Genomic DNA, 19,914 nt, shown 5'->3' with positions numbered 1-19,914 from the left:
TTAAAAAGTAAGAGCCATGAGGAGTAGACAAACTTATGCAGACAGTGTGTAGATTGCTAAGACTAATTATCTTGACTACGTCCAATTTAGGATTGACTATGACGAAAGCCGTACGTGATTCAGCATGTTCCGGCTGAATAACCCTAAAAGAGAGAGGGTATCCGGTTATTTTACCGCGGAAATGGTAAGATTTTTGTAAGGCTGTAATATCGTATTTAATTTCGTCGGTTACCTTTCGAACTTCATAGGCCACTAATCGTGACAGCTGAGCCTTCAGTTGCAGCAATCTAAGTTCAGAGACTGATTCATCTGCAGATGAAGAACTGGTAAAAGACAATGTATCTAAAGTTGGTCCGCTGTCTTACGAGATCCATGATATGCAAAAGTTCTGGGCATTTGGAGTCACGAATTGCCTCATTCATCACCAGTCCTTAATGGTGCAATCACTAGAGCTCTTTTATATTCAGGGCAATTAGAATCGCGGATGGAGTGCCGAAAGACTCTTTTACGCCTCTTTCAATTTATGCAGCAGGCAGGCTCGTCCTTATTAGGGCATTCTGCAGGCACATAACCACTATGAGCGCAATATCCACAAGATGGGGAATTATGGGTACAGTACTGTGTTGTGTTGTGTGCCCATGTCCCAAGCACAAAAAGCACTTAGTAACTATTGTAAATGGCCTATGCCTAGGTGAGCTACAACCAAGAAATATTCTGTATATTGACGAAATACACCTGTAAATTTTTGGAGAAAAACTGATTACCCAGTGTACCAATGACATGGACCTTGACTTAGTTGTGAATCTGAACGAGGCTTCTTTCTTAACCTCCTCCATTGTAAAGTCGTAGTCAGCTAGATTTTTATTATACAGTTCTTCCTTACTTAGATCCTTGGGCACGTCGTAGATAATTATGGAAGGGTTACCTTTTTTAGGAACTCCAATAGAGATTCCTGCAGAGGCCAAGTTAAGATACTAATTAAGATACGAATCATATGTTAAGATACTAATTAAGATACGAATCATATGTTAAGATACTAATTAAGATACGAATCATATGTTAAGATACTAATTAAGTTACGAATCATATGTTAAGATACTAATTAAGTCCGACTTAGAGGCCGTTTCCAAAATTACGCTTTTTTTGCCTGCTAATTTGGTTGATTTTATTTTGAGTGTTTTAAATTCTGTCTTCAAAGTATAGGTTACCAAGGTTTTTACATCAGTGCTGGTTTTAAAATTGCTGTTCTCTAACGCTCTAAGTACCATTACATTCTCACTGGGTTTAGCTATTTCTTCCTTAGCATGGGTCTATTTCAGGCTACATCAGCATAAGATCTAACAGAAGGGGCTCCCTGTAACAGGAGATCCTCGTGTTGCACTTTCCTATCAGCAGTGGCCTGAACTTCTGGCTCCCGTACATAATCGTTCTATTTGGAATAATTGCGGAAAAGGTTTGTATTATTTTGCCTAGAAGATTAGCTCGCATATTTATTTCATGATGATTAGTGGCCTTCAATTTTTCATTTTCTATCAGGAGGGCTATTGTTACTTTCTCAAGTTTGGACCATTTGTCCATAATAGCATCTTCTGCCTTTTTTAGTTACTTTATTGGTCTCTCCCAAAACAAAACTCCTCATATCTTTACGCCTTTTTGAAATCACCTCATAGACCGAAGATGCGTTCTGAGTAATATCTAATTCTTCAATCATTTTGTTATCTTCAGAATTTGCGGTTGTCCCAGCTTTTTTATCAATAGATAAACCACCAGCAATATCTTTCTCAGGAGATGACTGTGGCATTTTGGGAAGCAATAAGGAGGAGCTGTCGTTTCCTCCCTCAGACATATCTGTAGGTTTTCTGACACCAGTATTCTTTCCATCCATAGTGATTCCCTATTCCATGCTATCCAACACAAATTCAATATTAAAGATATGCTGTCCTGAGAAAAGAAACTATGTAACGGCACACAGTAAAGGTGGTAGTTTGGTGTAGTGATACACAGTACGGGAATAGGAAATCTGTCAACCTCATTTGTTTATTTTCGTAGCGCGTATGACAGACAAAAGGCTAACTCAAGGTTCACTTGATATTATCGTACGATGTGAAGGGATGAGGATAAATGGGACGCTTTAGCAGACTATGGACGTCCGGTCAAGGTCACACAGCTTGTTCTGGGACATGCATGCGGAGAACTGTGAGAACAATGGACAATGGCCGAACACGCTGGTAAAGGAATTATAGCAAAGAGCATGCATAAATTTAAACAGTACTTATATTTTGTCCACGCTTATAATTAAATGGTCGCATCTGGCATTTGCACGAGTCCTTCTTGAAGTAGTAGCACTGAAAAGTAACTAAATACTGCTTCCTTAATAAACAAAAATAAAAATAATACGGAGCACAGGTACGTACAACCGTTCACCTATATTCATGTATGTCCAGACTCCACGCCATATTGGCAATCTGTGCCGGCTCCCTAACCGGCTCTTTCTACTCCCACCCTGGTGGGGGGAGGAGACGGCCATGCCATCTCCTCCTCACCTGCCCACCCCCTTTCCTTCCTTCTGGCGGGGCATGGATATGCCCGGTTGACATTCACTTGAAGTCTTCTTCCCTATGGACCTCATTCTTCTGCCTTTCATCCCCCAGTCTCCTCCCCACTTCTATCTTAAAGTAAGCGTACGCCCCACACACTTAAATTTAAATATGTCCAAATTAAATTTCGCCCACAACCTTGGCCTTTCCTATTAAATCGATGTTAAAACTATTTTATTTATTTATTTATTTTTTTTTTTTTTAGGTCCTAGCCACTGAAATCTCAGGAAATTAGGTGGTAGGACCTGCCAGAGTAAACTTAAACTGGTGGGTACCTGGTCTGCCTCCACGGGGAAAAAGTGGGGCAACGTTGGGCTCTCAGCTGAGGTCCAGCGGCTAAATGGCCAGAAGAACAATCGTACACGATACCACACATTCCATACACTTTTAAATCTCTGGCCTTTCCACTGAACTAGCACACCCACAATGAAAGCAATGCGGAGATGGGGGGGAACCCCTGATGCCATTAGACACTGAAAACACTTTACACAAGATCAGCTCAATCCAGTGATCAATGTTGCTCGCCATCTACATAGTGTGCAGGACAGTGTCCACCCTGGCCTTGCAAGTGCTAGCCAGTGAACTGCCACTCGACCTCCATGTTGCCTATCGAGGCTTGAAATTCCGGATAAGGAAAAGCATTCCAACCAGGTTTCTTGGAATGGCATCACAACAAACCCGACTATGGATACCAAAACAGAAACTACCCGCTGCTACAATGAGCTAATAAAGCTGTGGCAGACACGCTGGGACGAGACCTCGCTCGGGGCAGCCACCAAACAGTTCTTACCGGATGTGACCTACACAGCGGCCAGAGCAGTCCAAAAATGGCTCTCCCCTGCACTGGAAACAACCTTTATACTGACGGGTCACGGGTCCCTTAACGATAAGCTGCACCAACTTGGGCTCCATCATACAGAACAGTGCTCTTACTGTGCCAGAGAGAATTGGAAACACGTTCTCCTGGACTGCATGATCTATGCAGACTTGAGGACCAACCTGGTTAACAACTAGCTCAAGACAATCTCCAATGCTTGGTGTCAAACTCGGACAACTTCAAGGTACTCCAGAACTTTGCCAAAGAAGCCTTTTCACGAAGACGAAGGAACATGGTACAGCTCCAACGAGCCAGTAACCACTTGAACACAAACTGGCACTGCTGGTGCCGAAGTCCTCTCTCCATTTTTTTTTTCTCGCTCGCGCTCTGCCTTGGTCGGGGACTCCCCTGAACAAGACAGCTCAAATTCTCATTCTTTAAAACAGGAAATGGAACGAAGTTTTTTCCCCTCTCTCTCCTCCACTGGTGCCCACAGACTGGGGTGCAGTCTGGGCTGGTGCACCCCTACCCCATTCTCTACTTTCTAAACTATATGTCCTCCATGGGTAAATTGTTTCCCCCAGGGTGGACGGGCCCGCGGACTCGTCCCCGCGGCTAGGGACGAGTACTTGAAAGCAGGCACCCTGGGTGGCTATTGCTTCCAGGTAGCCAAAAGGCTAAAACATAATATTATACCTCAGAACAAACACTAAGCTCACAAACAGTTTTTCTTTCCTGTCACTTCCTCCCATGTGGGATGGAAAAAATTTTTTTCTTTCCTTCCTTCTTCCCTTTTCTTCCACCCAGCACGGGACCCCGGCCCCGTGACGGGCTGAGGAGAGTCTCTCTTCTCACTTTTTTTTTTTTTTTTTTCATGACACACCTTACCTTGACAGAGTTTGTGTAAAAATGGAACAGAGCAACAAGGTGGAGATGAACACATATTCTAGGAGCCGCCCATACACAAAACACATACCTAAACATCATTGCTGACTAAGTACACCCTTTCATGGTAACGGTCTTCCCCTCTGGCGGTGCTGTCTTTCTGCAGCATAATGCGCCATGGCACACCACCCGGATTCTTCGAGACTGGTTCGCAGAACATAAGAAAGACTTCCAGGTATTGTCCTGGCCTCCAAATTCCCTAGACATCAATCCCATCGAGTATCTGTGGTTTGTGTTGGAACAGCACCTCCGATCTGCAGCGTTTCAACCATGGACCTTACAGGAGTTAAAATCTGCTGGTCATGTGTTGGTACCAAATGCCACAAGACACATTTGAAATCTTGTAGGGTCCATGCCTCGCCGGGTACGAGCTGTTTTGGCTGCACGTGGAGGACCAACATCATATTAGGTAGGTGGTCATAATATATATATATTTTTTTTTTTTTTCTCATCGGTATATAAAATACTCATCACAGCACTAGGATTTACAGGAAGAGAATAACCTTTGTCTTGTATTGCCTGTTTTATGAAGTTACTCTTTGTAATTGTATTTACAGCAACAAGTTTGCTTATAATTTCTTTTAGAGTTTCTTTCTCCGTCTTGACAAAATACGTTAGTAATGTTCCCTTTCGTTTGCCTGCAGAAGAGCATGCTTCATTGTCCTCAGCTGTTTTGCGCTTACCTTAGTTGACATCTTCAATGCTTGCAGGTGCAGACGCAGTGATCTTATCTGCAGAGTTCGTCAATTTTAAATATCGAATTAAACCACTAGTTGACCAGCCACGGCACAATAAAGTGGAATGACATTTTATGCATTTTGCACTTTCTTCTTTAGAGTTCTTTATGGAATATTGCCAGACAAAAGATTTTGAATTAGACATGGGGGTGTAAATTTGAAATCTAATACTATGAATGATACAAAAAATTGCATTAAAGGGAAAAAAATGCACATGCACAGATGAAAGTTGAAACTGCACACAATCGATATTATGTAATTCTTGGTAGATTTGGTAATACACCAAGCACCGAGACTTGGCAACCATGGTGTCAGTTGCCAAGTGTTATTTGAGGATAGATGAGATGCTTGGAATTGCAATAACTCTTTCATAATCCATAATCAATATCTCATAACTCATTATTGCATATCATTATATTAAAAAATAAATTTAAAACTATTTAATGTTCCCGAGAAATTTCCGCGAATTTTTTTTATTTCTGGGAATTAAAAAACCAATAAAAACATGCGTGATCCCGTTAAAGAAGCCCTAATTAGTAGATCCTATACCGAGCTATGAGATAAACGTATGGTTATGGATACACATACAGGTGAAGTAAAAAGGAATAAATTATTAGCATTAGTATTAATATTAGTAATGGCCGCATGGTGCAAGAAAGCCTATGGCTTATGCTGCACCAGCCCAAAAAATAAAAAAAATATCCGAACAAAACTATGATAAAAACAAAAAAATAAATAAATAAATAAAATAAATAGATAATAATAATTAATAAAAAAAAAAAAATTAAACCTATCATCCTATGCGCTTCCCTTACCCGAAGGTACTGTCCAAGATGACCTTTCAATTTTCCCAAACTGTCGGCCACTACCACACATGAAGGCAACTTATTCCAGTAATTTATAACTCGCTGGCTAAAATAAAACTTCCTGCAGTCCAATCTAAACATTTCCCCCCCCCCGTAACTTGAATTTATGTCCCCTAGTTCTAGCATCATTTATAATCTTGAAAATTTCGTCCTCATTCATTTTACTGATGCCTCTCAGAGCCTTAAACACCTCAATCAAATCTCCTCTAAGGTGGCTAGTTTCCAAATCTGCAACCCACATATTCGAAGTCTTTCTTCATAAGGACGCCCTTTTGCCGATCTCACCAGGCGAGTTACCCGTCTTTGCACCCTTTCAAGAAGCTCGATGTCTTTCTTTAGGTGCGATCTCCATACTTGAACACAGTATTCCAAGTGTGGTCTAACACAAGCCTTATATAATGGGATTATCACGTCCCTATCTCTACTTGCAAAAGTTCGATAAATCATCGATAGGACACTATGGGCCTTCCTTGCAACCTGTTTACAATGCTCAGAGAATTTCATGTCTGACCGTATCGTAACACCCAAGTCCCTTTCCTCCAGTACTGGGTTTAGTTGAACTCCACCAAGTGAATAAGTTATTTTGGGATTACTGTTTCCCAGGTGTAATACCTTACACTTTGTTGGATTAAAGCATAGCTGCCATTTTTCTGCCCATTCCTGAAGCTTATCTAGGTCTCTCTGAAGAAGCTCAGCTTGACAATGACCATTAACTACTCTACCAATTTTAACATCATCTGCAAATTTAGACATCACGCCCTCTATCCCTTCATCAATGTCGTTTATGAAAATTAAAAACAACAGTGGTCCTAATACTGATCCTTGGGGAACCCCACTTCTTACATCAACCCAATCTGAGGAATAGCCATTTATCACAACCCTTTGCCTCCTGCCCTGAAGCCATCCTTCTATTCACCTAAGGATTTTCCCAGTGATTCCAACCTGTTCCAGCTTATAAAGCAACCGCTCATGTGGGACTGAGTCAAAAGCTTTGCTGAAATCTAAATAAACAATGTCGAAATTATTCCCTAAATCCAGCTCGTGAGTGACTCTTTCGAAATAGCGAACTAGATTTGTTAAACATGATTTTCCCTTTACAAAACCATGCTGAGAATCCTTGAGAATTTCAATTCGATCCAAATGATCCTGAATTCCACCCTTGATCATTGCCTCCATGATTTTCCCTACTACTGAAGTCAGACTGACAGGTCGATAATTTCCAACTTCACTTTTAGAGCCACCTTTATGTATGGGAGATACATTGGCACTTTTCCAATCCAAGGGAATCTTCCCAGAGTCTAGCGATGCTCGCATTATTAGCCTCAATGGTTCAATGCACTCGCTTGCCGCCTCCCTTAAGATTATAGGGTATACTCCAACAACTCCAGGAGCCTTACTGGTCTGTAGGCTCGAAAGTTTTTTCATTAAATAATCTTGCGAAATTTCAATATCATTAATTACATATTTTTTAACTTCGCTCCCACAATTTCCCATTGCCACATAATGTTTTTCATTTGTAAATATCGATGCAAAATAACTGTTGAGTTCATCTGCAACGGCAGCTGGTGTATTTAATACTATCCCCTTTCCCTTACGTAAAGGTCCGATCTGGTTTGTCCTGCTCTTCTTGGAATTTATATATGTGAAGAATTCTTTATCCCCCCCCCTCTTTGCTCTGTTTGCTAGTGATTTCTCATAAACTGACTTTGCCTGTCGAACCTTTTCTATGGCTCTATTACACATCACCTTGTAGCTGTTATAGGCTTCAGTACTTTTTATTGCTCTGTAACCTTTCCATGCTACCTTTTCTGTTCAAGTAACGTGGCAACTTCACTATTCATCCAACTTGGAACCCTCCTCATGGAGTATTTTTTTAATGGTATATACGCATTCAAGGCATCTGTGATTAATGTTTTAAAAGCGTACCACAGTTCAAATGTATTCATTTTCTGCACGATATCTACTCAGTTAATAGAGGCCATGTAGTACCTTAAGGCATCGTAATTTCCTTTTCTGAAATTAAAACCCATTCCTCTGCCTTTTACTTCTGCTACCTCTCTCGTCATCATCCACCGTAGAACTCCGTGATCACTTCCTGCTACTGGTTCCTCTACTGTCAACCCTGTTAAGTCATCTGATTCATGTGTGATGATGAGGACTAGGATATTCTTTTCTCTAGTACTTTCCCTGACATGTTGATACAAATAACAGTCATCTAGTTGATTTAAAAATTTTGTTCCCCATGTCGAGTTTCCTTCCCATTTACTGCAATCAATTAGAGGCAAATTGAAATCACCCATAATAGGCATTGACGCTTACTTGCCCATTCCATTTGCATGTAGAGGCTTTTGTCATAATCTTCACAATCACCTGGTCTGTAGATTACTCCTACTCGCATTATACCTTTGTTTCCAACTATCTCACACCATAGACTCTATACTAGCATGTGAAATATCTGAATCCGGGAAAGCTATCGTCGCACTCTGGCTGCTTCTGATAAGAAGCATTACCCCACCACCTCTTCTATCTACCCTATCCTTCCTAAATACATTATACAAGCCATACTGAAACTCATCATCCCCAATTTCCGGATGGCACCACGTCTCTGTAAGCCCTATTATGTCCGCGTTACTTGTTTTAACCAGCAGTTCGAATTCGTTCATTTTATTGACGACACTTCTAACGTTACTGTATAAACAATTAAGATTTACAGTTCTTGTATATTTAACAACCCTAACACAACCCTTGAAGTTTTTTAGGCTCTCTTCCCTGATATTAGCTACCTGCTCACGTGAAACGTTTCTGTCCCCAGAACATCTAGATAATACTCCTTTCCTTATGCTCCTTTCCAGGCTTCGCGCTTGGGACAGTATCCTCTTCTACACTGAAGGTCTTAGGGGGTATGCTTCCAATGGACCTTCACCTCGTGTACAAAGGTCTCTGCTACCGAATAAAACACAGAATTCTCACTGAAATTCTTGGCATAACTTGTAATATAGATGCAGATGTGAAGCAAGAAAAACTCAGAATATGGAAAAATTTGATAAACATATGGAAAACCAGATGGGATACCAGCCAAACTGATGTGACACGAAACTTTATATCAGATGTTACCTTTGCCACAGGAAGAGATGTTAAGAAATGGTTCAGCCCTAGTCCTCTTCATACTTAATCACTGGTCACGGATCCCTAAATTCAAAATTATTTCAATTCGGCCTTGTCAACTCACAGCTTTGCTTCTGAGGTCTTGGGCTCATGTGATTTATCATTGCTTCAACTACAATGACAACAATAAAATCTTATCATAATAATTTTGCTGAGGGAAATGCTATATTCGTGGAAAATGAAGAATCCTTTCAGACATTTCAAAGATTTGCAATAGAAGTACATGTATTCACAAAATGAATACATGTACTTCTATTGCAAAGATTTGCAATAGAAGTACATGTATTCATTTTCCATCTCCTACTTCTACTTCAACTGTCGGACCGCTGGCAAATACACCTACGCCATCTACAACAAACTCTTAAACTTCCGACCACTACCTTACGTGAATGTTAACTGTAAAATAGGCTTTTTTCATTTATCTAGAAATGTATCCTAAACTTCAAACAATAGAGAAGAGGAGAAAAAAAAAATTATGCTGATACTTGATTACACTCTTGGACTCTATTGAAACAAATACTTAATATTCAGCGCACCTATCACGGTTATATTATAAAATGGACCTACTAACCTGACAGCACGTACTTAAGATAGAATACCTGCTATATGATATTTCTCTTTTCCCAGAAGAACTAATTTCAAACCATAATGACTTTTCGATAGGACTCATCCGACTGGATTACCTGATTGGACTTTACTGGCTGCATTTACCTGACAATACGAACTTGCCTTCAACTTCCATGGATCGGAGTTTTTATTTTCTGTTTCTTCATAGCTCCTAAAGGGGCAGAAATTGTGGCCTCACGAGGCGAACTCTTTTGCTGGTACCCTGTCTCCTGTGGTACGGGATTGCTGGCACTCACTGCTTTCTCCATATGAATGCGAGATTAATTTTTTTTTTTTTTTTTTTGCGGCACCCAAAGACTCATTACTGTCTTGGGTGCGGGATTTTGCTGGTGTCTGGGGTTGGGCTCCCTAGGTACGGGATCGTAGCATCCACTAGTCTTGCACTTAACAAGTGGACTTTGGATTTTTTTTAAAATTTAATTTATTTTTTTAAATCTTAATTATTCATTTAATTGTTATTTTATTTTTTATTTATTTATTATTATTTTATTTTTTATTTATTTATTACTATTTTATTTTTTATTTATTTATTATTTTATTTTTTATTTATTTATTTTTAATTTTTTATTTATTTCCTATTTATCTACTTATTTATTTATTATTATTATTATTATTTATTTATTTTTTTTTTTTGCTGGCACCCACTGCCTATGGGTGCGGGATTTTTTTCCTGTCTTCTAGCCCTTCTTTCGAGGCGGGATTTTGCTGGTGCCTGGGTTCGGACTCCCTAGGTACGGGATCATAGCATCCACCAGTCTTGCACTTAACCAGTGGACTTTGGATTTTTTTTGTTGATATTTTTATTTATTTATTGTTAATATTTTTATTTATTTATTGTTATTTTTATTTATTTATTTATTATTATTATTTTTTTTTTTTTGCCGGCACCCAAGGACTTTCATTACTGTCTATGGTGCGGGACTTCTTTCTCCTGACCTCTTGCCCTTCTCTCGAGGCGGGAATTTTCTGGTGCCTGGGTTTGGGCTCCCTAGGTACGGGATCGTAGCATCCACTAGTCCTGCACTTAATCAGTGGACTTTGGATTTTTTTTTTTTTTTTTACATTTCTTTTTTCTCTTTGAATGATCCCAAACTCGTTTTGGGCATTCAGTACGAGCTAATCGAGGTCGGCCACATTACATGCGTAGTTGTGGCCCACCTCCCCGTGGTGTAGACGGTCATTGGGCAGGCTTTCCAGGTGATCGCCTGCCTGGTGACAAAGAGGCCAGAAACAACTAAACAACACAACACACACACACACTGCACAAACATAACATTACACACATTTCTGGCCTGTTACAGTGATCTGTAACCATCACAGTGTACAAGGCGGAGTTCAACTCACGTTCAGGTGCCGTCTCACATAAGATACTATACATGTCTACACTGACCAATCATAGCCCTAATTACTTTGGTACAAACATGTCTTGGTTATATGTCTATCTACAACACTGGGAGAATTCAAAAGAGCATGACTAAGCTCAGGATTGTAGCACAGTCCTCCCTTCATAAACATTTCTGTGTATAACATACATGAGAACTTTCGGAATTCGAAATCTTTTAATAGAGATTCCTCGTATTCTAGCCAAATGCACTATTACGTCATTTGGGTGCGTTTCTTTCACTTGAATAATTATTGTAATCACTACAGCAACTTATGTGGTCTTCTTATATAAACAGACAAGACAAGGCTAAAAGTCTGAATGAAGAGGGCAAGTGTCTTTTTATATGGTAGTAATTAAGGCCAAAAGTAAGCCAACCCACTATTTGGTTAGGCATCGATCAGCACAACGTTCTTACCCATGGATCTTTGCGACAATGAGTAATAATGCGCAGGTCTAGCTCCGCCTACTACTTCGCACTGATTGGAAGATGTAGTCCTCTGAGTAATTATCGTTTTTAGTACCCTTTAATTCTGAACTATAGAGTAATTCAAAAGTCTACATACATAGGCATTAATGTTTCTTTTTTTTTCTGTTTTTAGGTACCCTTCTAAAATTTCTTTGTCTAAAGAAGAGCATATAAAAATCATTCTCATGGCCGGATCAAAAAGCTGTCGCAAGGTTGCAATGGAATTTAACAGGATACATAGCAAGCACATCACACACGACATTGTTGCCAAACTTATTGAGAAGTTCAGAAAGACGGGAAGGGTTACTGACCAACCGAGAAGTGGTCGTCCAAGAACATCCACCAATGAAGGCAAACCGACATGGTACTGGCAGCGTTTGCAAAGAGTCCCCAAAAAAGGACACGACGGTTGCCGGCAGAAACCAGTGTCAGCCGATCGAGTGTCGGAATATCGCCTGCATCATGAAAAAGCACAAATGGCATCCGTAAAAATGTTGCAGCATCTTAGTGAAGATTACTCGGATAGGCGGATGGAATTTTGCGAATGGGCAGTAAACAAATTAGACTGTGATGCAAACTTCTCATTTGGGATCTTGTTTACTGATGAAGTCGATTTTTTAATTTTTTAACGGAGAAGTTAATCACCAAAACCTACGTTATTGGAGTGATACCAACCCGCACTGGATGAGTCCCTCAAAGATGAAGGGGTGCGGGAAAACTGATGGTGTGCTGCGGATATAGGGAAACAAAATTGTCGGACCTGTTTTCTTTGATACAAATCATGCCGTCCGCTAAAGAAGACGGAGAATTTCTGGCGTATTTTCAGTAAGGTGGGGCACTACCCCATTAGGGTATCTGCGTGCGCTGATAGTTGAATCAGCAGTTTCCGGGTTCCTGGATTGGTCGCCGTGGTCCCGTGGAGTGGCCTCCGAGGTCCCCTAGACCTCAGCCCACTCGATTTTTACTTGTGGGGGCACTTGAAAGCCATGGTGTACCAAGAAAAGATACGAACCATGAAACATCAAAAGGAACGCATTCGAAATGCAATTTCAGATGCGACTCTTACTCTCAACATAAGAGGGAGAGTCGCATCCGTATGTGTTTCAAAGGAATGGCAACCATGTAGAGCATGTTTTGTGAATAAAATGACAGTTTTGAATAAAATAAAATGTGAATAAAATGACAGTTTGTTAAAACATTTCCATTTTCCCTATGTATGGTGACTTTTGAATCACCCTGTATTTAAAAGAGATTAGGTTAGTTTACATTTCCAATTCGGGACGGGATTAAAAAAAAAAACTGTGTCCATAATCTTGTATATGTAATATATATTAAGAAAACCGTTAAAATCCGTCCCGAATTGGTGGCATAAAGTAACATAACCTTTTTTTAGGTAGTTCAAAATGAAAAGATATTAAAAATACCCAAAAAAACTATATTTATTTCTCTTGAATAATCCAGCGCCAAGAGGACGAAAAAGTGTCTACTATAAAAGTTAATTTTCCAGGCCTGTACTCGCTTGGAAAATGGCATTCAATCTAATGCAAAATCGTAGTGATAAGCAGTCAATCATTGCGAAGCAATAGAAACCTGTTCATCATTTATTGTCGCAAAGATCCATAGGTAAGAGCCTTGTACCTAACCCCCTATTAATTTCTTGGATTAAATACAGGTTTTGTTCATAACTACAAGTGTCCTATAAATTTTGGTAGTATAGTGCATGTGAGCATACGCTTTGCTACTTTTGTGCCTAAGTAATTAAAAATATACTTATTTTAAAATGCTCTGTGACGTTCTTTTTTATTAAATTAAAATATATATTTTTTTTAATATTGTCTATCCATTTTCTATAGGAATGGCTGTCGTAGTTCTTGTGGTGTTGAGGTTTTTTGCGGGAGTAATTATCTGGATGATTCTCATATTCGTTAGTGTCGCTGCTTTAGCTGGAACTGGCTACATATGGTAAGTTGAAAATTTTCTTTTAAAAAAAAATCACATGCACGAAGACAGTGCTGAATCCAGTTCTACGAATCCAAAAACAATTCGTAAATCTTGATAATACAAGCCCCAATTTTGGCTAATAGTAATATGATACGATCGTTGGTCATTCTTCTGCACGCGCTCCAAAAATTGTATAACATCTTCCGATGGTTGCATTCAAGGGATTAATTTGAAAATTTTGAGAGATGAAAAACATGAAACGCCACTCACAGGAAAACAATTCCTTACACCGCCAACTGAGACCGGATAACAGTAAGTGTTTCTCAACCTTTTCGTTGCTGCAGCATACTTTTAAAGAGGCCAAAATTTTGCGGCACACTACACACTAAAATCACTACTATACTGTACTCATATATTCACAAAGGTGAAGTTATTTCTGTTGGGTATATTTAATAATCCCCTTATTATTTGTTTTAAATGCTTTTAATATCTTTTTTTTGAACATACATGAATTACATGAAATTTAAAAGAAAATATACAATAAATTAACACTATTATATAAAAACAATCAAAAATATAATTATATCATTTTAATCAGTGAGACGGTTGGGGTTGGTTGGAGGCACAGTTTTTTAATCCGACGATTTATTGTGGATTGGCTTACTTTATTGAGATAGGCTTCTACAGACTTTTTTCTCTCCTTTTTGTTTAATCTCGTTTAAAGCGGAAAGCCCTATTTCGCACAAGTAGGAAGTGAAAAACGGCAATAAAATTATAATTGCCTTTAACGAATTTTCGAAAATTGGAGCAGAGTAAATAAAAGAATTTTTTGTTTGAATTAATTTTTATTATAAAACTTGGATTTATCTGCATTTTCCGCGGCACACAGGTTGAGAAACACTGACTCATAACTACGTATTTATAACCCTTGAGAATGAAATTGAATAAAATATTAAGTAAAACCTTTGACTTCTGATTTACTTTATTGCAATACTGCTTAATTATTACTAAAATATGTTAATGTAATTATTTTAATTCGAATTATATAATCGAAAGAACCGGTATATATATATTTATTTATTATTTTTTTATTTATTTATTTTATTTTATTTTTTTATTTATTATTATTTTTTTTCACGCTTAAAATGCAATGCATGACATTTGCTATATTTACAAGACCACAGCATAATTAAATTGTGAAAATCAAATTTTGTTGTTTCATTTGTCGCTCAACTTGGTAAGCATCATGGATCTATAGCTTTTCTGCCGGTGATAGATGAACGGCGCCTCGCTGTCTACCATGACATATCCACTATATAAAATATAGAGGTTATATTATACACACCATAGGCAGAAACTATAAACGTTTTTAAAACTGAAAAGATGGAAGAAGACATTAGACAGCCTGTAAAATGTTACTTGTAGCAGGTATAAAATAAACGCCTAAAGACACCTGTCAGCCAGAGAGGAAAAGTGAATCTAGCAATATTATTCTGTTTTAACATTTAGACTAAGTAAGAGTGTAAACGAAGGAGGGTGGTGGATGATGACATGTATAAACTAAGTTTCAATTGTAAGACTATGTCCAAACTTTCGGAGGTTCAATAATTTTCAGTAAGATAACACAAAATTAGAGCTTCCATTAGACATTTCCAGAGCTAGATACCATTTAAAAAAGGGTACTGTATCGTATTAATATATGGTTAAAAATGTGTGCATAAAATTCTGGCGAATTTTAACGATAGTTAAACACCCTTTATTTATATAGAAATAGTTTTTAATCTCAGCTATTGCTCAATCAAGTAAAATTAAAATTTTTGAACTTGGTACATTTTCGGGACAAATATTTCATTTGTAAGGGAAAATGCACCAAGCATATTAATGTAATCTTTTTATTACAATTTCACATTCCTAAATACAGCATGAGAGCGCACAGCAAACGGTTTTCGAAACGGTTTTCGTACACAATTTCCATAATCTTCAAATGATTAATATTTTACTCTATAACTCACCTCGAAATGAAGACTGTTTACAAATATCGAATGGAATTGCTGCTTTATCCTCACAAACGTTTCTTAAATGGATATATATATATTGATAATCAAGATACAGATAATCAAGTCTTGTTTTTTTAATATAATGTGAATCTATTTCATAAGGCAATGATGAGAAACAATATGAATAAGTCACTGTATCTACACACACACACACACAGCACCAAATACAAAAAATACGTACTATCGTCAAATGGCGCGACCATAAGCGGGAATCGGCTTATGATTGCGCCAAAAGAGCAAGTATATAGCAGCGCTATCTACAATTATTATAGTTAAAAATTATTAAAATTTACTGCTCTGATTAATTCGCATTATAATTTCTAAAAAAAAAATCACACATAATAAAATTATAATACCGTGATCGAATTATAATAAGATTATATAAGTAAAATACTGAAACTTTGGGGGGGGGATGTAAGCAGAAGAAGCACCAAAAACAAAATTGCTAATTTACTATGTAAACTCTATTATCGCATGTATTCTGTGAGTACAGTATTGGCTTTTTAAAAGATGCTTTTAAATTTAAATATTTCTTACCAGAAGAGAAAGATATCCCCCAAATAGAAAGAGCTTTTCACTATTTTAACCATTTTTTTCAAGGCACGAAACAATTAATACGTCTGGATGTTAATATCCAGACGTATTAATATATATATATGTACAGTATATATATATGTATTTATATATGTACAGTATATGTATTTATATATGTACAGTATATGTATTTATATATGTACAGTATATGTATTTATATATGTACAGTATATATATATATATATATATATATATATATATACTGTACTGATAATGTAAATGCGTAATACGATCAATACCTTCATCAATATCATTGATATTGATGAAGGTATATCAGGCTTAGTGTCGAAGTTTGCAGATGATACAAAGGTTGGCAAGGTTGTTAATGACAGTAATGGCAGTGTGCTACTGCAACAGGATCTACAAATTTTCGGCAGATGAGCTGAGAAGTGGCAACTGAAGTTTAACATTGACAAATGCAAAGTGCTGCATATGGTTAGAAGTAACCCCAGAGAAACATACCAACTGTGTGGTACTACACTTAAGGTAGTAGAAAATGAAAAAGACCTGGGAATAATTGTGCAGTCAGATATGAAATTTTATGAGCAATGCAGACAGGCTGCCAGAGCAGGTCATGGGGTTTTGTCAATGATATACAGGAATTTTGCTAGCAGGGAAAAGGAAGTGATTGTCCCTCTGTATAAGGCTATGGTCAGGCTACGCCTTGAATACTGCGTGCAGGTCTGGAGGCCACATTTTAGGAAGGATGTAGATTTGCTTGAGCGTGTACACAGCAGGGCAACAAGATTTGTGAGGGGAATGATGGGATCCTCTTACCAAGAGAGGCTTAAGTTCTGCAAATTGCAACGGCTGGAGAATAGGTACCTGCGAGGTGATCTGATTGAGGTTTATAAGGCCTTGAATGGGTTGAGCACGCTGAATTCTGATGGGATTCTTCCACTTGTTCAGATTACGAACCTAAGGGTGCATAAATTAAATTTGAGGAAAGACAGATGTAGAATAGATGTGCGGAAATTTGCTTTTAGGCAGCGGGCGGTTAATTGCTGGAACAAACTTCCATCTGTCGTTGTGGAAGTTGATAGGTTAAATAAATTTAAGGAGGAACTGGACAAACATTTAAAGGGAACTGTATTGTAATTTTTTTTTTTTTTTGGCTGATGCTGCAAAAGCTCATACATTTGCTTTCTTGCATCACATGTCACTACTACTACTACTACTACTACGATATGAGCATGAAATAACTATGTAATATCGGCGTAAATACACCATAGTTAGTTCATTAGTTAGTTAGAAAAAAGGAGTTGTTTGTTCAGTTGTACGGCTGTGTGTCTTTGCTGCTCCGGTTAACCAGTTAAATTAACAGAATTATGCTCAGGTTTATATGATGATTTTTATGTTGGTGTATTCCTAATTTGATGCTGAACAAGAGGATATCCATTGTGTGGCGACCTGGACATCCAGGTATTTATTATTTATAGTTTTCTTATACTGCAAAATTTGCTGTTTTTGCTACTCACGGCTGACCAGAGATATCTATCGCTTCCGGCTACTGGTCAAGGTCAGGCAAATGCGCTATGGGTTTGTACTTGCGGTCAAGTGACCATGGCAACACACGTCATTTACTGCCTCCTAGCAATTATCCACGCCTCGTACAAGCGGATTTCCACATCCAACAGTAACAAGTCCAGCCAACTAAAATAAGCCGTAATTTTTGACTTATTTTGTATCTGATCGGTAAACGTATCACTTGGAATACGATACGTAGTTAAGGCAACTACTAAACACAATTGTAAACTCTTTTCCAGCCCACTCGTAATCCTTTTATCTGCGCCTAAAATCAGAAAATACCTTTAAAGCAAGATCACCCAAATAATGATAGCTGTGTAATTTGTGGAATTGTTCCGGACGTAGCTATAAAATGTACTTCCTGTCTCAAGACATACGGAAGCGAATGTCTCGCGTTGGACCTAAAGAGGCTCGGAAAGCAGCGACGGAAAGTTTGGCAGTGTCCCCCCTGTAAGGGAGAAAATTATATGCATTCACTCGGAACAACTGGTGAAACTTTTAACGATGTTAACCAAATTTCGGATTCACCTGAGCACAGGACCCAACCCGAACCTGAGGTAGACACGGAAAAATTGACATCGCCAGATGCACATGTGGAATTGACACCCGACTCATCACAGGAAGAACAAAATGACCATTCAGATCTCATCATGCAAAAATCTAGTAGCTCCCAACAGGATAACACCCTATCAACAGAGATCTCCGCAATAATTAATCAAACATCACTCGAACACAGTCCACTCCTGGTCTCGCTCCTCACAAATATTGAGACAACTCTATGTATAAAGCTGTCGCCAATTCATAATATCCTCGCAGACCTACTGCTGGAAAACAAGCGACTACGAGAACACAATGAATGCATACACAAAACATTGGAGGTGTTGCGGAAAAATTTTGAGGACCTGAAGCAATCGGTTTGTGATCTTGCTGTTCAAACGAACCATCATGAGCAGCAGCCTCCGGACGAACACTTTCACGCGAAACCGAGAGCTCCTACCCAAACCACCCCATCTTTATTACCACATGACCCCTCTCCAGCCCCCATTCTTACAACATGTGAGTCTGAAGTTGTGTGCCCTGAACGTAGCACTAGACCAGTATATATTGAAATCACAGCAGATGCCAACGGATACTCAGGAAATACTGCCTCACAGAAGACCCAAAGAATTCATCAGGAGCAGAATCTGCCAAATCGCACCTATTCGCGATCACAAAACTCACATACGGGGTCCTCGCGCTCAAAACCGGATAATGCTTTGGCTGCTGAAGTACATCGCAATTGTAGTTCCGCTTCAAACAACGTGAGAGGTAACCATTATGCAGGGACTACGATTGCATCTAATGTAAAGACCCATAGAGACACTACAACGTATGCAATGATTGCAAGCCAACGAACAAAAGAACAAACACTGACCCGCAATCCAACTCTTAAGGAACTGAGCCCCAATCTTAAAGTTATTGGAACCAATTTGCACTTCAGCAAGATGCAAATTGCGAACACTGGAATGATGAGCAAGCGATTCCGTAATGTCTTCATTAGTAGGCTCTCCCCTGCTACCACAGCTGATGATGTGGAACACCTTCTTGCTGCTTTCAAAATGAATGGTAGAGTCACCAAGCTATCCACAAAATATCCCACCTACGCCTCCTTTAAGATCGATGTAGCTGATGCAGATTTTGAAGCACTCTTCAATCCTGAAATCTGGCCTGCTGGAGCTCTTGTTATGCCATATCTCGGGCATAAAGGGCAGCGATATAGAAGTAATGGAAAGGACTCCCACCAATGGTACCCTGATTCATAGCAATCCCAGATCTCGTTACCGCAACTAGCACCACAGACACGGAACACCAATATGCCGATCCCTGTGCTCATCAGTCCTAGACACACCCCGCTGAATCGAGTCGTGCTATGTCAAAGACCACCCGTCCGTATTAAAGTACCTACAGTACCTGCCTGCACCATATTTTATCAAAATGTGCGTAGTCTTAGGAACAAGCTTGACACTATGGAGCAAATTCTGCTTCCCGGATATTTTGACCTGCTCGCCATCACCGAAACCTGGCTCAATGACGATGAAGAATTCCTAGCAGCAGCTGCCCCAGCTGATTATGGGGTCGTATTCACATCTCGGATTGCACGCAAGGGTGGAGGCGTCGCAATATTTTACAAGAAATCCACTTTCAAGCTATT

The 19,914-nt window shown here is 38.9% G+C and overlaps 1 protein-coding gene across 3 annotated transcripts in view; it reads left to right on the top strand.

The window, feature by feature from the left end:
- LOC150085550 (choline transporter-like protein 1) overlaps nt 1–19,914 on the top strand; it is a 361,536-nt gene that overhangs the window by 233,721 nt on the left and 107,901 nt on the right. For all 3 annotated transcript variants that reach the window (XM_090373336.1, XM_090373335.1, XM_090373334.1), the window contains exon 8: nt 13,458–13,566. In XM_090373336.1, coding sequence (XP_090229462.1) covers nt 13,458–13,566 — 109 coding nt within the window. The remainder of the gene's footprint in view (nt 1–13,457; nt 13,567–19,914) is intronic.

Source organism: Mastigoproctus giganteus, chromosome 5 (assembly GCF_048544385.1).
Source record: "Mastigoproctus giganteus isolate SK-2022 chromosome 5, ASM4854438v1, whole genome shotgun sequence".
NCBI lineage: Eukaryota > Metazoa > Arthropoda > Arachnida > Uropygi > Thelyphonidae > Mastigoproctus > Mastigoproctus giganteus.
This window is presented reverse-complemented; position numbering and strand designations above follow the sequence as displayed.